General features: G+C 40.4%; 2 protein-coding genes across 11 annotated transcripts in view; one reads left to right on the top strand and one right to left on the bottom strand.

Annotated features, from left to right (window-relative positions):
• The window catches only part of drc3 (dynein regulatory complex subunit 3), a 51,643-nt gene extending 51,261 nt beyond the window's left edge, over nucleotides 1–382 (bottom strand). For all 5 annotated transcript variants that reach the window (XM_068055952.1, XM_068055955.1, XM_068055954.1 and 2 more), the window contains exon 1: nucleotides 267–382. The gene's annotated coding sequence lies outside the window, so the exon portion shown is untranslated. The remainder of the gene's footprint in view (nucleotides 1–266) is intronic.
• A 338-nt stretch (nucleotides 383–720) lies between these two features.
• tom1l2 (target of myb1 like 2 membrane trafficking protein) overlaps nucleotides 721–14,886 on the top strand; it is a 78,658-nt gene continuing 64,492 nt past the window's right edge. For all 6 annotated transcript variants that reach the window (XM_068055949.1, XM_068055946.1, XM_068055945.1 and 3 more), the window contains exon 1: nucleotides 721–808. In XM_068055949.1, coding sequence (XP_067912050.1) covers nucleotides 757–808 — 52 coding nt within the window. In that variant the 5' untranslated portion in view covers nucleotides 721–756. The remainder of the gene's footprint in view (nucleotides 809–14,886) is intronic.

Genomic DNA, 14,886 nt, shown 5'->3' with positions numbered 1-14,886 from the left:
TTAAACCTGCCTCGTTGACCAAATTTTTGATCATCCGCCTTTATATCTCCTTATGTTGCTCAGTATCACATTTTGTTTTTGTGAAGCGCCATGGGACGCTTTACTACTTTGAGGGCGCTGTAAAAATGCAATTTGTTGTTGTCGCAAATAGCAGGTAAACTCTCATCAGTGACACTAACATTCACCACAGATCTATAAGTTGAAAAGTTAATGAATGCAGAAACACCTGATATTTAAAATCGGTAGTAGTTAGAATCAAAACGTACCTTCTCCGTTGTTTTTTTATTTGTCTGGAATTATCCACCTCGTCTATTCCTTGAGTGAAGCCTGTCTGGGGCCAGCTTCACTCGGTTGCTAGGATAAATGTCACATGACCTTGGTAGGTGTCTCGCTTTCCCACCATCCACTCCAGGCAGCATCATCATCTGGATTTCGTACCGGGGTTTAATTAGTAATTGTTTTTAGTATCTTGTGTTAAAGGAAAATAAAAAAACACAAGCGTCGTAAAACATAATTTTAATCAAGTCGTGAGCAAAATAATTACCAAAATTAAAGGCGAACGAACTTGATGAAAAGTTTGATTGGCATGTCTGTTGACCAATAACAATATAGAATGTGGCGGAGAAGGCGGTGGCGTGCTGGCTACTAACCAATCAGCATGAATGAGGGGCAGACACATGTTCGCGTTATCAAACTAGGTTGAGGCAAAGTTGACGTCACCCGCCTCCATTGGCTGTTTGGGGGGGAAGCGTCAAGATGGAGTTCTTCATTGGGAACCCGTATAGTACTCCTGTAGGACAATGTATAGGTGAGCTTTCACAGCACAAAGCCAACCTTAACACATGAAGTTTGCTTTGCTTTGTAACCGTTCACTTCATTCTTGAGTTACATTCAGTATTTTTGTTGTTTTAAAATCAAGTTCTCAGAAGGATGTCGTGTCATCTTTTGGCTTTTAATTTGCCTCAGGGTCTTTCTGGATTTAGCCTTTTTTATATACAGAACAAGGAAAGTAATCAATCTTGATAAGAGTGGTTGTGAAGTATTTTTCAGGGTGACGCATGGCGTTAGGGTGGAGGTTTCCGCCCAAAAGAAAAATGTTTGTTTACATTTTTGCAATGTCATTCGAAAGCTGCACAGTCCAAAGTAGTTTATTTATAATCATTTTACTAATTAATTCATCAAGTTTTGCAGCTGCTTAAGCTATTGTGAGCATTGTTCCAATGTTCCTAAATTCCAAACAGATGGCTTTCTTCGTTTTGATTCTTTCTGGACACTGCTCGCTCCTGACACCAGCTTGAGCCGTTTGTGGCAACGCATTCCTTTTGTCATTTTGATTTTATTTTTCTACTAATGTCAACTTTATAGAAAACAAAAAAAGCATTAAGTGTTATTTTAGATACTGAGCACAAGTTCTAATCCATGATTAGAATTGCAACTTGTGATTCGTTTACTTCCAGTCTTGAGAAAGCCTGGGTCGTTGCAAAATGTCTTGGTGGATAACATACGCGTTTGCATAATTTGACTGGTTATAAACGAAACAGCAGATCCAAAAGCAAAAACGATTGTACCCATCGTAGTGATTTGTTTTGGCTAATTGCTCAAAAGTACCACTAACTTGCCAGACAAGCTTTAATGAGCACCGCAAGTGAGATACAGGATGCAAGCTCGTTATAAGTATAGAATGCTTCCTAGCCCCCAAAATTGAAGCATTAAAAGCTGTTAAATGCATCAAAATGATAATTTGCTTTATTTTTATGATCAGTGGATGACTGATCTAAATGAGGGTTTATGAAGGTATAGTTTAAAGGAAGTGTATCTTTTTAAGAGCTTGATGAGCTGTTTTCATATTTTAAAAGCAAAATTTGTGTCCAAATTAAGGATTTGTAGACCTTGTTAATGCTGCTATTTGGGATGTGTAAAATTTTTTTTTTTTTTAAATGTTTGTCATGTTCTTTTTCTTTAAGCCATCTTCTCTTTTTAGTTTTCTCCTATGCTGTACGCCATTCCTAATTTTCAGCTTCATTAGGGAAGTAAACTGTCTCCAGGCCACTCCCTAGGACACTAATGAGCTGTGTCACAGTGCAAAATGGCAGTGTTAAACCTGTTTTGGCAACTAGAGACAGATAAGGTTAATCCCACCTATTTTGCTGGATTCAAACTGTAGCCAGTGGTGAAAGGTTAGTGGTTCACCCATTGCACTACCTAATGATCCAATATAGAGAAATGTTTCAGTTCTGCTACAAGTGCAGCTTTGTGAGAAATTGGGGGCAGTAATTTACATTGCACTTGGTGGCTCACCTTGTTCATACATCATGAAAATTTTATTCTCAACTTGAAAATTATATTTTTCTATAGATTTAATTACCTAAGGGCACTCCCTAACCTGAAAAGAACTTTCTTTTAAAGGGGTTGACTTTTTACTGTGGTTTGGTTTCAGATGTGCAGTCACTCCCATAATGCCACTCAAGTACCCATTGTTCAATGTGAGTTTTAGCAGACTTTTTGGCTATTAAGGTAGCCGCAGCCAGCCCACTCGGATCCTCACCTTGTGTCCGTACAGCAAGGGTGAGTGGCTACGAGTAGAAGCTTTGACAGCTTTTTCTCCTTGAACCCATAAATGCTGATGGTCAATTACATATAAATAAATAAGTGCCAGATGCTGAACCAAGGTCAGGAAGGAGTTGTTTCCCTTAAAGATAATTTTGCCTTCAAAAATTGTAATTAACATTCTTCATCCCTATAAATAAAAGCAAAATACTGTGGATGCTGGAAATCTGAAATAAGAACAAGAAATGCTGGAGCCACTCAGGTCTGGCAGCATCTGTGAAAAGAGAAGCAGCATTAACGTTTCGGATCAGTGACCCTTCGGAACTGATAAATATTAGAAAAGTCACAGGTTATAAGCAAGTGAGGTGGGGCAAGAGATAACAAAGGTGGTGTAGATTGGACCAGGCCACATAGCTGACCAAAAGGTCACGGAGCAAAGGCAAACAATATGTTAATGGTGTGTTGAAAGACAAAGCATTAGTACAGATTAGGTGTTAATGCACTGAATGTTGAACAGCAGCAAGTGCAAACCTGAAAAAAAAAAACAGTGGGTAAGCAAACTGAACAAACTAAGATGAAATGAAATAAATGCAAAAAAAAGATTGTAAAAAATGTAAAAAAGAATGTAAAAATAAAAAAGAAAAAAATAACTAAAAATGCAAGTAAAATGGGGGGCTGGCATGTTCTGAAATTATTGAACTCAATGTTCAGTCCGGCAGGCTGTAGTGTGCCTAATCGGTAGATGAGATGCTGTTCCTCGAGCTTGCGTTGATGTTCACTGGAACACTGCAGCAATCCCAGGACAGAGATGTGAGCATGAGAGCAGGGGGGAGTGTTAAAATGGCAAGCAACCGGAAGCTCAGGGTCCTGCTTGCGGACTGAGCGGAGATGTTCTGCAAAGTGGTCACCCAGTCTGTGTTTGGTCTCCCTAGTGTAGAGGTGACCACACTGTGAGCAGCGAATACAGTATACTACATTGAAAGAAGTACAAGTAAATTGCTGCTTCACCTGAGAGGAGTGTTTGGGGCCTGGGATAGTGAGGAGAGAGGAGGTAAATGGGCAGGTATTACACCTCCTGTGATTGCAGGGGAAGGTGCCATGGGACGAGGTGGTGGGGGGGAATGGAGGAGTGGACCAGGGTGTCGCGGAGGGAACGATCCCTTCGGAATGCTGACGGGGGGAAGGGAGGGGAATATGCGACTGGTAGTGGCGTCGTGGCGGAGGATGATCCTTTGGATATGGAGGCTGATGGGGTGGAAAGTGAGGACAAGAGGAATCCTGTCACGGTTCTGGGAGGGAGGTGAAGGGGTGAGGGCAGAGGTGCAGGGAATGGGCTGGACACAGTTGAGGGCCCTGTCAACCACTGTGGGGCGAAATCCTCGGTTGAGGAAAAAGGAGGTCAAGTCAGAAGCACCGTCGTGGAAGGTAGCATCATTAGAGCAGATGTGTCGGAGACGGAGAAACTGGGAGAATGGAATGGAGTCCTGACAGGAGGTAGGGTGTGAAGAAGTGTAGTCGAGGTAGCTGTGGGAGTCGGTGGGCTTATAATGGATATTAGTAGACAACCTATCCCCAGAGATGGAGACCTATTTCTGGTTTGTTGAACACTTTTACTGAATGCAGTGTTATTGGCCTTATCAAGAGCCTCGGTTGGAATAAGAATCTGTCCTGTTCGATGAATCAGTGGAAACAGAAGATTTTTCTAGTATCCTGAGTTTATGGCCTGTATCTCTCCAGGTAGTAGCTCTGCTCCCTCATGTTGTTGGAACCAGGAATTCCTCCAAGATATCACTACTTTTCCTGACACACAGGAAAGCTTGGTACCAGTATTATTTAGAAACAAATAAGAAAAACTGGAAAGGCATCACCTGTCCATCAGCATCTGAAGTTTAAAAAGAAATGGATTAATATTTTGAATGGGATCCAACAGGAAGTGTATCCCTTGGTTAATGTTTTATTTTTCACTTTGAATGCTGTTGTATCAGCTGTGCATTTCAACTTTTACTTTTGCAAGTTTTGTTACTTATAGGACTGTGTGCACATCAGTAAATTGTTGGAGTGGAGAGCTTTATCAATGCTATTTGAACCTAAGACATACTCTGAGCATAGCTGAGTACAATATTCTTTATAAAGTTAAGGACTGTTTTTTCATATGATTTGTAGGACAATGACTGGAGATTTATGTAATCTGATAATACAGAAACATTGTAGCTACTCCTTTATAAACAATATTGGTTCTCAACACTCCTGCCCCTGCCCCAGGCTTGATAGTGCATCATTTGTCATATTTCCTGCCATTTTGTTTATCCCTTATATATTCACTCTGTTTTATTCATATCTACCTAGCTTTTTATTTACAATTCCAGCTTATATTGTATCAATATTAAATCTGTGGGTGGATTAAATCTTCCAGTTAAAAGTTTGAAAACTAATCAAATGTCATGCTTTGCTTATTGGCTAAAGTAAGAAACTTAAGCTTGCAGCTGCCATTTTTATTTCTGTCCTATTCAAATATATAGCTAGGTAAAAACAATTTATAATTAAAAAAAATATGAAACTTGGCAATAAAGTATATTGTTATGAATGGAAATCAAATCTTTTCCGCTTAAAATATAAAATCACCCAATGTTAAGCGTTAATTTTCATTAAATTGGCAACCATCTTCAGAGAAAGCATTAGAATTGCTGATGAGAAATGGAAAATTTCAACTGGTGGAGTTGGGGAAGAATTGATCTTGAGAGGTTGAAGTTGTTTTCTCTCAGCAATCTATAAAAAGGGGGAAAAAAACTTGCTACACTTCATCTTGGATCCCTGGAGGTAGGGTTAACGATGATTTATTTTTCATTTAACTTGTAGCTGATTCACATAAGTTTGATATTGGCACTGCATGCCACAAAGAAGTCTTTATCAGTGACACTTGAGTTTAACTTATACCTGAGTACAAAAGCTTACTGGAAAAATACAAGAAAACTCTGAATTTGCCTCCAACTGAGGAAAGTGATTATTCAAAATTTGGTCCAGCCGCCAGTGTACACTATTCCACATTGACCAGTTGTATTTATATTTAACATGACATCCCCATGACACACAATCATTTATGGCACAGAAGGAGGCTATTCAGCCCATCGAGTCCATGCCGGCTCTCCACAGAGCTATACTGTCAGTCCCACTCCACAGCTCGATCCCCATAGCCCTGCAATTTTCTTTCTGTCTGGTGGCCATCCAGCTTCCTCTTGAAGTTATTGATTGTCTTCGCTTCCACCACCCTTGTAGGCAGCAGGTTCCAGGTCATTACCACCCACTGCGTTTTTAAAAAAAAAAGTGCTTCCTCATATTGCCCCTGCATCTTTTGCCCAAAACTTTCAATTTGTGTCCTCTAGTCCTTGTACCATTTGTTAATGGGAACAGCTTTTCCTTGTCTAATTTATCCAAGCCTGTCATAATCTTGTATACTTCTATTAAATATCTCCTCAGTCGCCTTTGTTCCAAGGAGAACAATCCCAGCTTTTCCAACTTAACCTTTTAACTAAAATTCTCCATCCCTGGAACCATTCTGGTAAATCTCTGCGCTCAGTCAAGGACCCTCACGTCCTTCCTGAAGTGTGGTGACCAGAACTGGGCATAATACTCCAGTTGGGGCCTAACCGGGACTTTATAAAGATTCAGCAAACTTCCCTGCTTTTGTATTCAACGCCTCTATTTATAAATCCCAAGATCCCATATGCTTTACTAACCACTTTCTTAATATGCCCTGCCACCTTCAAAGATCAATACATACACACCCCAGAACTGTGCAATTAAGTGTATATTGCCTCTCCCCATTCCTTCTGCCGAAATGCATCACCTCATATTTGTCAGTATTAAATTCGATCTGCCACCTCTCTGCCCATTCTGCTAACCTATCTATGCCCTGTTGCAAGCGGTACATATCATCCTCACTGTTTGTCACACGTCCAAGTTTTGTGTCGTCAACAGTATAGTGTCAAAAAAGTATTTGATCATTTGTGTCTACTACAAATGAATGAACTTGAATTTATATAGCTCCTTTTGGGACTTTGGGACTTCCCAGCAAATGAACTACTGTTGAAGTGTAGTCACTGGTATGTAGGAAATACAGAAACCAATCTACTCAGAACAGTCCTACAAACAGCAATGAGATGACCTGATGATCTGTTTTAGTGATACTGGTGGAGGTATAAATATTGTTTGGGACACTAGAGAGAACACATCGCCTTTTCTTAGAAATAGTACCATGGGATCTTTTCTGCCCACTTGAGAGGGTAGACAGGATATCGGATCACCAGCTCATCTGCAAAATGGCACTTCCCCTGAGAACTGGATTGAAGTATCAGCCTAAATTTTGTGCTCAAGTGGGAATTGAATCCATGACCGTCTGACTCAGTGGTGAGAGTGCTAGCACTAAGCTTCAATCCACTTCTGAACAAAATACAGTTGTCTGTAAATGAGCATATGTTTAACTTTATTAGTGCTGTAAACGATGTGAAGCTGCTGCATCTAGACATAACTAAAGAAGTGGGGTTCTCTGGGTTAATGGTAGCACTCTAGTCTCAAATATAGACACTGCTAGTGAAGAAAGAAACCATTTTAATTGGATATGGACTGGCTGAATATCTGATCTGTTCATATAGGCTAGAGGCAGTTTGCCATTTGCATATTTTTAATCATCTTTTCCCCTTGGGTACATTGACCTATGGTAACTACTGCATATAGTTTTCCAGGATAATGTCCCTGACATCCACGAGTGATTGTATTTATAAAGTCAAGTTACGACTGATGCCATAGTATTATGCAACACATATCTCATCCAACCAGTGTTGCGACCGTGCAGGACAAAGTCCCCCAATTAAAATATATGATTCTGATCGTAGTGGACGCAGCGCACTGTTAATTCAGTCCTGTCGCTCCACAGTTCGCAGCATATTTCTTTAAGCTTTCCAAATCGGAAAAAGCAACCAAATTGAACACTGTAGTAACCCCCGAATGAAGCGGACCAAACCAGTTATCTTAAGATAATAACAAATTAACTATTTATTAAAAAAACTAAAAAATCTTAACGACTACTAAGATAAGCCAATATCTAAAGACCTTATAACTTATTTAAAAATCTAACTCCTGCATTCGCATACATATACTAAAATTAACAGTAAGTCAGTTTTTAATTAACTGTCCAAAAAAATAAATATAAAGTCTTTGCAAGTTATGTTCATGATGAATAGAGTCTTCCGATGTAGAAACAGTCCAGGATCACTTGAAGTCTTCACACTGGTCCAATGGAAAAAAAAAAGTGTCTTTCAAAGATAGGAATTTAGCAGTTCGGCTGTTGCAGCGTTAACTGTCCGTTCAGTGATGCACACAGCAATACCGATACTTTAAGAAAGAAAAGCTTTTCTTAGGGAATTAATTTGGCTTGTTGCTTGATAGAATTTTGAGAGAGAAATCACACAGCTCCTTCAGTTTAAATCGCATCAGAACACACTCTCTGCTTAAACCAGTCTGTGCCAGCTAGTTTTCAAAAGTCAAATTGCAACATTGAATCATGTGACCTCTCGCTGCTGCTGTTATTTGGCAACCAGAATGCACTCTGGCTCACTGCCTCCGGAGAGTGCCTTAAAGATACACTGTTCTTTTTACAGTCTTAAAGGCACACACAACTTTTCCCGAGGAGAGAAGAAAAAAGACCGTGGCACCTCCGCCCCTGGCGAAATGAAATGCCATTCCTGAAATGTGTTTCATTACAATGCAATAACGTAGAAATTGGAAAAACACTAATATTTTTTCCTGCATTTACACATCAATCACTCCACTAATAATTCACAGCATTTTCTTTATACCATCAGCATCTATACGAGTTAACATGCTTAAATCCATGACAATAATGAAATCCATGCGATAACATTATTTTTCCCCAAAATATGTACAACCCTTAGATGATAAGGCTGTAACAACAGACTCCCTCTACAGATTCTAGCGTTTTGGTTTTTAAACTTTTCCGCAAACGTTAATGGGTTCTGGTCAGTGTATATTAGTATTTCTTTATAATCCTGGCAGACATATACCTCAAAATGTTTGAGAGCCAGTAAAAGTCCCAATGTTTCTTTTTCCACAGTGGAATACTTATTTTGATAATTTAGTTTTCTGGAAAAATACCCTACTGGCTTCTCCATGTCCGAATCTTCATCTTGCAATAGGACTGCACAAACCCCCAGGTTGCGAGCATCGATCACTATTTTAAAGGGTTTAGTGAAATTTGGAGCAGCCAGCACTGGTTCATTAGTTAGGATTGCCTTTAGCTTTTCAAAAGCTGCCTGGCATTCATCTGACCATACCACTTTGTTTTTCTTATTTGTAGCAAGTCTGTTAATGCAGCAGCCGCAATACTAAAATTTCTTGTAAAAACTGCACATCCCCAAAAACCTCATTATTTCCCGTTTAGATTTATGGATTGGGAACTCCATTAAGGCTTATACCTTTGCCATTTTTGGCAATACCTGTCCTTGCCCCACTATGTGTGTGAGGTAAGTTACCCTTGCTTTTCCGAATTTGCTTTTTTCCAGATTTTTCACTAAGCCCACGGCTTGTAATTTTTTAAACAGAATTTTTAGCTTGTTTATGTGTTCTTGCCAAGTGTTACTGTATATTAGTACATCTTCGAGATATACGACACAGTTGGGAACACTGGCTAGCACCCGATTCATTCATCTTTGAAACGTGGTTGGGGTATTCTCTAGCCCGAATGGCATCATCCAGCACTGATCAAGATCATAGGGTTACAAACGGTGATATTTCTTTGGCTCAAGAAGTTAAAGGAACTTGCTAGTATCCCTTTAACAAGTCAAAATTGGTAAGAAACGTAACGCTGCCCACTCTGTTGATACAGTCTTCTAAACACGGAATGGGGTAGGAGTTTGCCTTCGTTATTACATTGACTTTTCTATGATCTATACAAAATCGGGTTGACCAGTCAGGTTTAGGTACTAGAACTACTGGTGAACTCCAGATACTTTGACTAGGTTCGATCAAATTGTTTTCCAGCATGTACTGGATCTCTGCTTTCACTTGGGCCTGTTTGTCCAGACTCAAGTGGTAAGGATGTTGTTTTAAAGGAACAGTCCACCCCCTATATCCACATCATGTGTGGCTAAGGTTGTACATCCAGGCTTATCCCTACAAACTCTTGAATGTTTTGAAAAGCCTGGTTAGGTCTTCACGTTGTTTTGCCTCCAAGTGCAAAAGCATGTGGTCTAATTTTCCTAGCCATTCTGTATTCGCTAATCTGATAGTTGGAGGGTCAATCTGAGAATTTCCTAGGCCTGCTTCTGCCTCATTCTCACTTTCCTTTTCCTTCTCAACAGTCCCGATTACCTGACATACCTGTACTGGCTTATCATCCTCCCTGCGATAATATTGCTTTAACATATTGATGTGACACAACCGGTGGTTCTTCCGGCGATCAGGGGTGTCAATCAAGTAATCTACATTACCCACTCTTTTGATCACTCTATACGGGCCACTGAACCGTGCTTTTAATGGTTTTCCCTGTAACGGTAACAGCACTCGCAAAATCGCAGGCTTTTGCATTCTTGTCTGCCATTTTTTCATTTTGGCTTCGGATGCTTTTAAGCTGTTCCTGAGCCACACCACAAGCTTTTGTGAGCCTTTCCCGGAACACAGACACATAGTCCAGTATCGAAGATTCATTCTTTTGTTCCAAGAATCTGTCTTTGATGGGTTTTAGAGGACCCCTTACTTCATGTCCGTAAACCAATTTGAAATGACTGAAGCCTGTAGACTCATTCGGTGAGTTTCTGGTGACAAATAAAAAGTCTAGTCCTTTATCCCAGTCATGTGGATATTCATGACAGTATGTTCTAATCATTGTTCTGAGAGTTTGGTGGTATCTGTCTATAAAGCTCCCTGTGACTGTGGGTGATATGCTGAAGATTTCAACTATCTAATCCCCAAATTGCCAATGACTTCTTGAAATATCTTAGACATGAAATTAGAACCTTGATCTGATTGAACTTCAAGTGGTAACCCATATCTCGTAAGGAATTGGGTTAACTTTTCTACTATTCTAGCAGTAATCGTCCTCAAAGGAATGGCCTCTGGAAATCGAGTAGCTATATCTATGATAGTAAGTATGTATTGATGTCCTGCTTTTGTTTTTGGCAAGGGTCCTACACAGTCTGCTAATTCTCTGCTAAACGGTTCCTCAATCACTGGTATGGGAACTAGTGATGCCTGTTTTATGGTAGGTTGCGGTTTTCTCACCATTTGACATGTATGGCATGTCCTACAAAATTGTATGACATCCTTTCTAAGACCTGGTCAGTAGTAATGTTGGCTTATGCGTGATTTGATCTTCTGAATTCCCCTATGTCCTGCAAATGGAATGTCATGTGCTAACCTTAATGATCCCTGGCGATATTTAGGTGATATCACTATCTGTTCAACAACTGTCCAGTCTTCGTCTGCAGGTCTATGAGGTGGTCTGCATTTCCTCCTCAAAACCTTGTTTGCCATACAATAGCCTGCTGGAACTCCTTTGCCTCAGCTTCTGTCAGAGTTGTCTGTGCCATTCGGTATATCACTGTATCAGCCTGCTGTGCTACAATGATAGACGATCTGTTAAACATCCCGTTTGGATTATCTAAAACCCCAAATAAGGTTTCAGATATTTGGCTATCTGGTGCCACTTTTACCTCCAACAGTGGATCCTGTTTAGCCATTGCTCGGGTGACTACATACGCAGGAAATATTCCCGGAACTTGTTCCTGTAATTGCTCCGTTTCCTTAATTTCACTTGGTTCCACTGTAATTATAGGAGAAACTGATACTTTTGATCTGGCCAAATCATTTCCTAGGAGTAGATCATTTCCCTCTACTGGCAAACTGTGGACAACTTATACAGTTACCATCCCAGATATTAAGTAACTCTCTCAGCGTATTTTATATAAAGGTATGGGTATATACTCCCTGCCAGTTCCATTAACTAAAACTTTATCATTCAAGGTGTTCTCTGATGGAAATGTTATATCTTTCCCCAGCAAGAGTGTTTGGGTTGCTGCTGTATCCCTGAGTATAATAGGTTTTCCTGCCTCGCTTACAGGATATGAAGATACTCTCCCCTTTGACAAAAATGCATTATAACTCTCGGGTATTTTATTCTTAACCACTCCTTTTAGTATCTGGTTTTACAACTGTCATTAAAGCTATAGCATGGTCTGTTATACTTTCAGTCAGAGACTTTTCCTCTGCATTAGCTTTGCGTACCCCAACAAGTCCTATGGGTTTAACTTGCAATTTCCAGCATTCTGAACGAAGATGACCCGTTTTGTGGCAATGATAACACTTCGGCTTGCGAACCTCACTTCTACCCTCAGCACTTTCCTTTCTAACCAGAGGAGGTGATCCTGGGGCATTCCCAGCTGTTCGTTCTTGTCCCCGGCTACTTGCCTTCCTTTCACTCTCTCGCTTTCGATCCTTCTCAGGTTTATGGAGGTGACAGACAAAAGGTTTTGGCTTATTCACAAGCTCAAAATCATCAGCAATTTCTGCCGCTTGCCTAGCTTTCAAAACTTTCAGGTTATCTACGTGAGTTCTCACTACTGAAGGAATGGAGGTTTTAAACTCTTCTAAGAGAATCAACTCTCGAAACTTCTCATATGTGGTTTCTATCTTTAATGCTTGTATCCAATGGTCAAAATTAATTTGCTTCACCCTCTCAAATTCTATATGTCTGCCCAGCCAATCTCCGTAAGTTCCAAAACTTCTGACGTTAATCTTCAGGGACTAATTCATGTGCAGCGAGAATAGCCTTTTTTGCAATCTCATAATCTGCAGAAGCCTCTTTAGGAAGCATGGCATAAACATCATGAACTCTGCCTACCAATCTGCTTTGCATAAGCAGTGTTCAACTTTCCTTCGGCCGTTTCATCTGTTTGGCTGTTTGTTCAAAAGATATGAAAAATGCCTCTATGTCCCTTTCCTCAAACTTAGGAAGAGCTTGTATAAATTTAAACAGCTTTTCGCTGGGTCCTGAACTGAATTCAGATTCTTCCTGACCCGAAGTTTCTCTGGAGTAAAGTTCACCCCTTTGTCTTAGTTCCATCTCTTTTAACCTATATTTCCCCTCTCCTCTTTCACTTCCTCTCTGAAATTCAAGTTTTCTTAATTCTAATTGAATTCTAGCCAATTCTACTGCATCACTCTCTGACTTAATACCTTCTTGTCTCTCATCGTCTAATTCCAGATGTTGGGCAATTATGTCAATTATCTCTGCTTTTGTGGCACCTGATTTCAATTCTAACCACAATTTTGCTGCCGATTCCTTTAGTTTGCTCTTAAAGTTATCAAGTCACTGAGGGAAACCTTCTGCTTTCCCAAATACTCTGCTGCAACCTCTAATGCCATTGCAATGGGATAGACAATACCTTATTTTACAAGAATCTTGGTTCCATTTATTTTTCATAATTGACATTAGATTTGGATCCCAATAATCAAGTTTCCAATTGATATGATTCCAGACACGAGAGCAATTAATATGATGCCAGACGCAAGACCCCAATTTGTACGTTATCCCAAAGATGAGCAATTGATATTCTAAACGCGAGCCCCCCAAATTAGTCTGATTCTATCCCGGAGCGAGCCACCTAACTAAATATGATTTGATCACGGGTAAGCCACCAATTAATATGTTACGACCACGCAGGACAAAGCCTCCCCCAATAAAATATATGACTCTGATCACGGTGGAAGCAACGCACTGTTAATTCAGTTACATAGGAAGATAGGAACAGGAGTAGGCCATTCAGCCCCTCGAACCTGTCCCGCCATTCAATGAGATCATCGTTGATACGCGGCCTAACTCCATATACCTGCCTTTGGCCCATATCCCTTAATATCTTTGCTTAACAAAAATCTATCTAGCTCAGATTTAAAATTAACAACTGTTCTACCTTCAACTGCTGTTTGTGGAAGAAAATTCCAAACCTCTACCACCCTTTGCTTGAAGAAGTGCTTCCTCACATCTCTCCTGAATGGTCTGGTCCTAATTTTTAGACTATGCCCCCTAGTTTTAGAATCTCCAACCAGTGGAAATAGTTTATCTTTGTCTAGCCTGTCTTTTCCTGTCAATATCTTGAAGACTTCAATCAGATCACCCCTTAACCTTCTAAATTCTAGCGAAAGCAGGCCTATTTGTGTAATCTCTCCTCGTAACTTAACCCTTGTGGTCCAGGTATCATTCTTGTAAACCTACGTTGCACTCCCTCCAAGGCCAATATATCCTTCCTAAGGTGTGGTGCCCAGAACTGCTCACAGTACTCCAAGTGGAGTCTAACCAGGGTTTTGTACAGCTGCAGCATAACCTCTATCTTTATTCTCCAATCCACTAGGTATAAAGGCTAGCATTCCATTAGCCTTTTTGATTATTTTCTGCACTTGCTCGTGGCATTTTAAAGATCTATGCACCTGAGCCCCCAAGTCTCTTTGGACATCCACTGTACTTAACCTCTTCCCATTTTGGAAGTACCCTGCTCTATCCTTTTTTGATCCAAAATGGAGAACCTCTCACTTGCCCGCATTGAAATCCATCTGCCACAGTTTTGCCCACTCACTTAGTCTTTCAATAGCTCTTTGCAATTTTATGCCATCATCTAGACTCTACAATGCCGCCTAACTTTGTATCATCAGCACATTTGGATATATGACTTGCTATGCCATCATCCAAGTCATTAATGAATAATTGAGGCCCCAACACAGATCCCTGCGGGACACCACTAGTTAAATGCTGCCAATCGGAGTACTTACCCATTATCCCCACTCTCTGTCGCCTACCACTCAACCAACTTTCTAACCATGTCAATAATTTGTCCTCAATTCCATGGGCTTCTACCTTAGTTAACAGTCTCTTATGTGGGACTTTATATGGACTTCCAGGAGGCATTTGATAAATAACATCCATAGACACTCCCCTGTCCACTACCTTAGTCACCTCTTCAAATAATTCAATGAGATTTGTCAGGCATGACCTTCCTGTCATGAATCTATGCTGGCTGTCCCTGATTAACTGCAATTTTTCTAGGTGTTCAGTCACCCTATCCTTGATTATAGACTCCAGCAACTTGCCCACCATAGATGTCAGGCTAACTGGTCTGTAATTTCCTTGGTTCCCGCTTTCACCCTTCTTGAAAAGTGGAGTGACGTGCAACTTTTCAATCCAGAGGGACCACTCCTAAATCTAGGGAACTCTGAAAGACTATAGTTAGGGCATCTCCTACTTCCTTTAACACCCTCGGATGGAAACCGTCAGGTCCT

The sequence above is a fragment of the Heterodontus francisci genome, chromosome 24, assembly GCF_036365525.1.
Source record: "Heterodontus francisci isolate sHetFra1 chromosome 24, sHetFra1.hap1, whole genome shotgun sequence".
Lineage (NCBI taxonomy): Eukaryota > Metazoa > Chordata > Chondrichthyes > Heterodontiformes > Heterodontidae > Heterodontus > Heterodontus francisci.
This window is presented reverse-complemented; position numbering and strand designations above follow the sequence as displayed.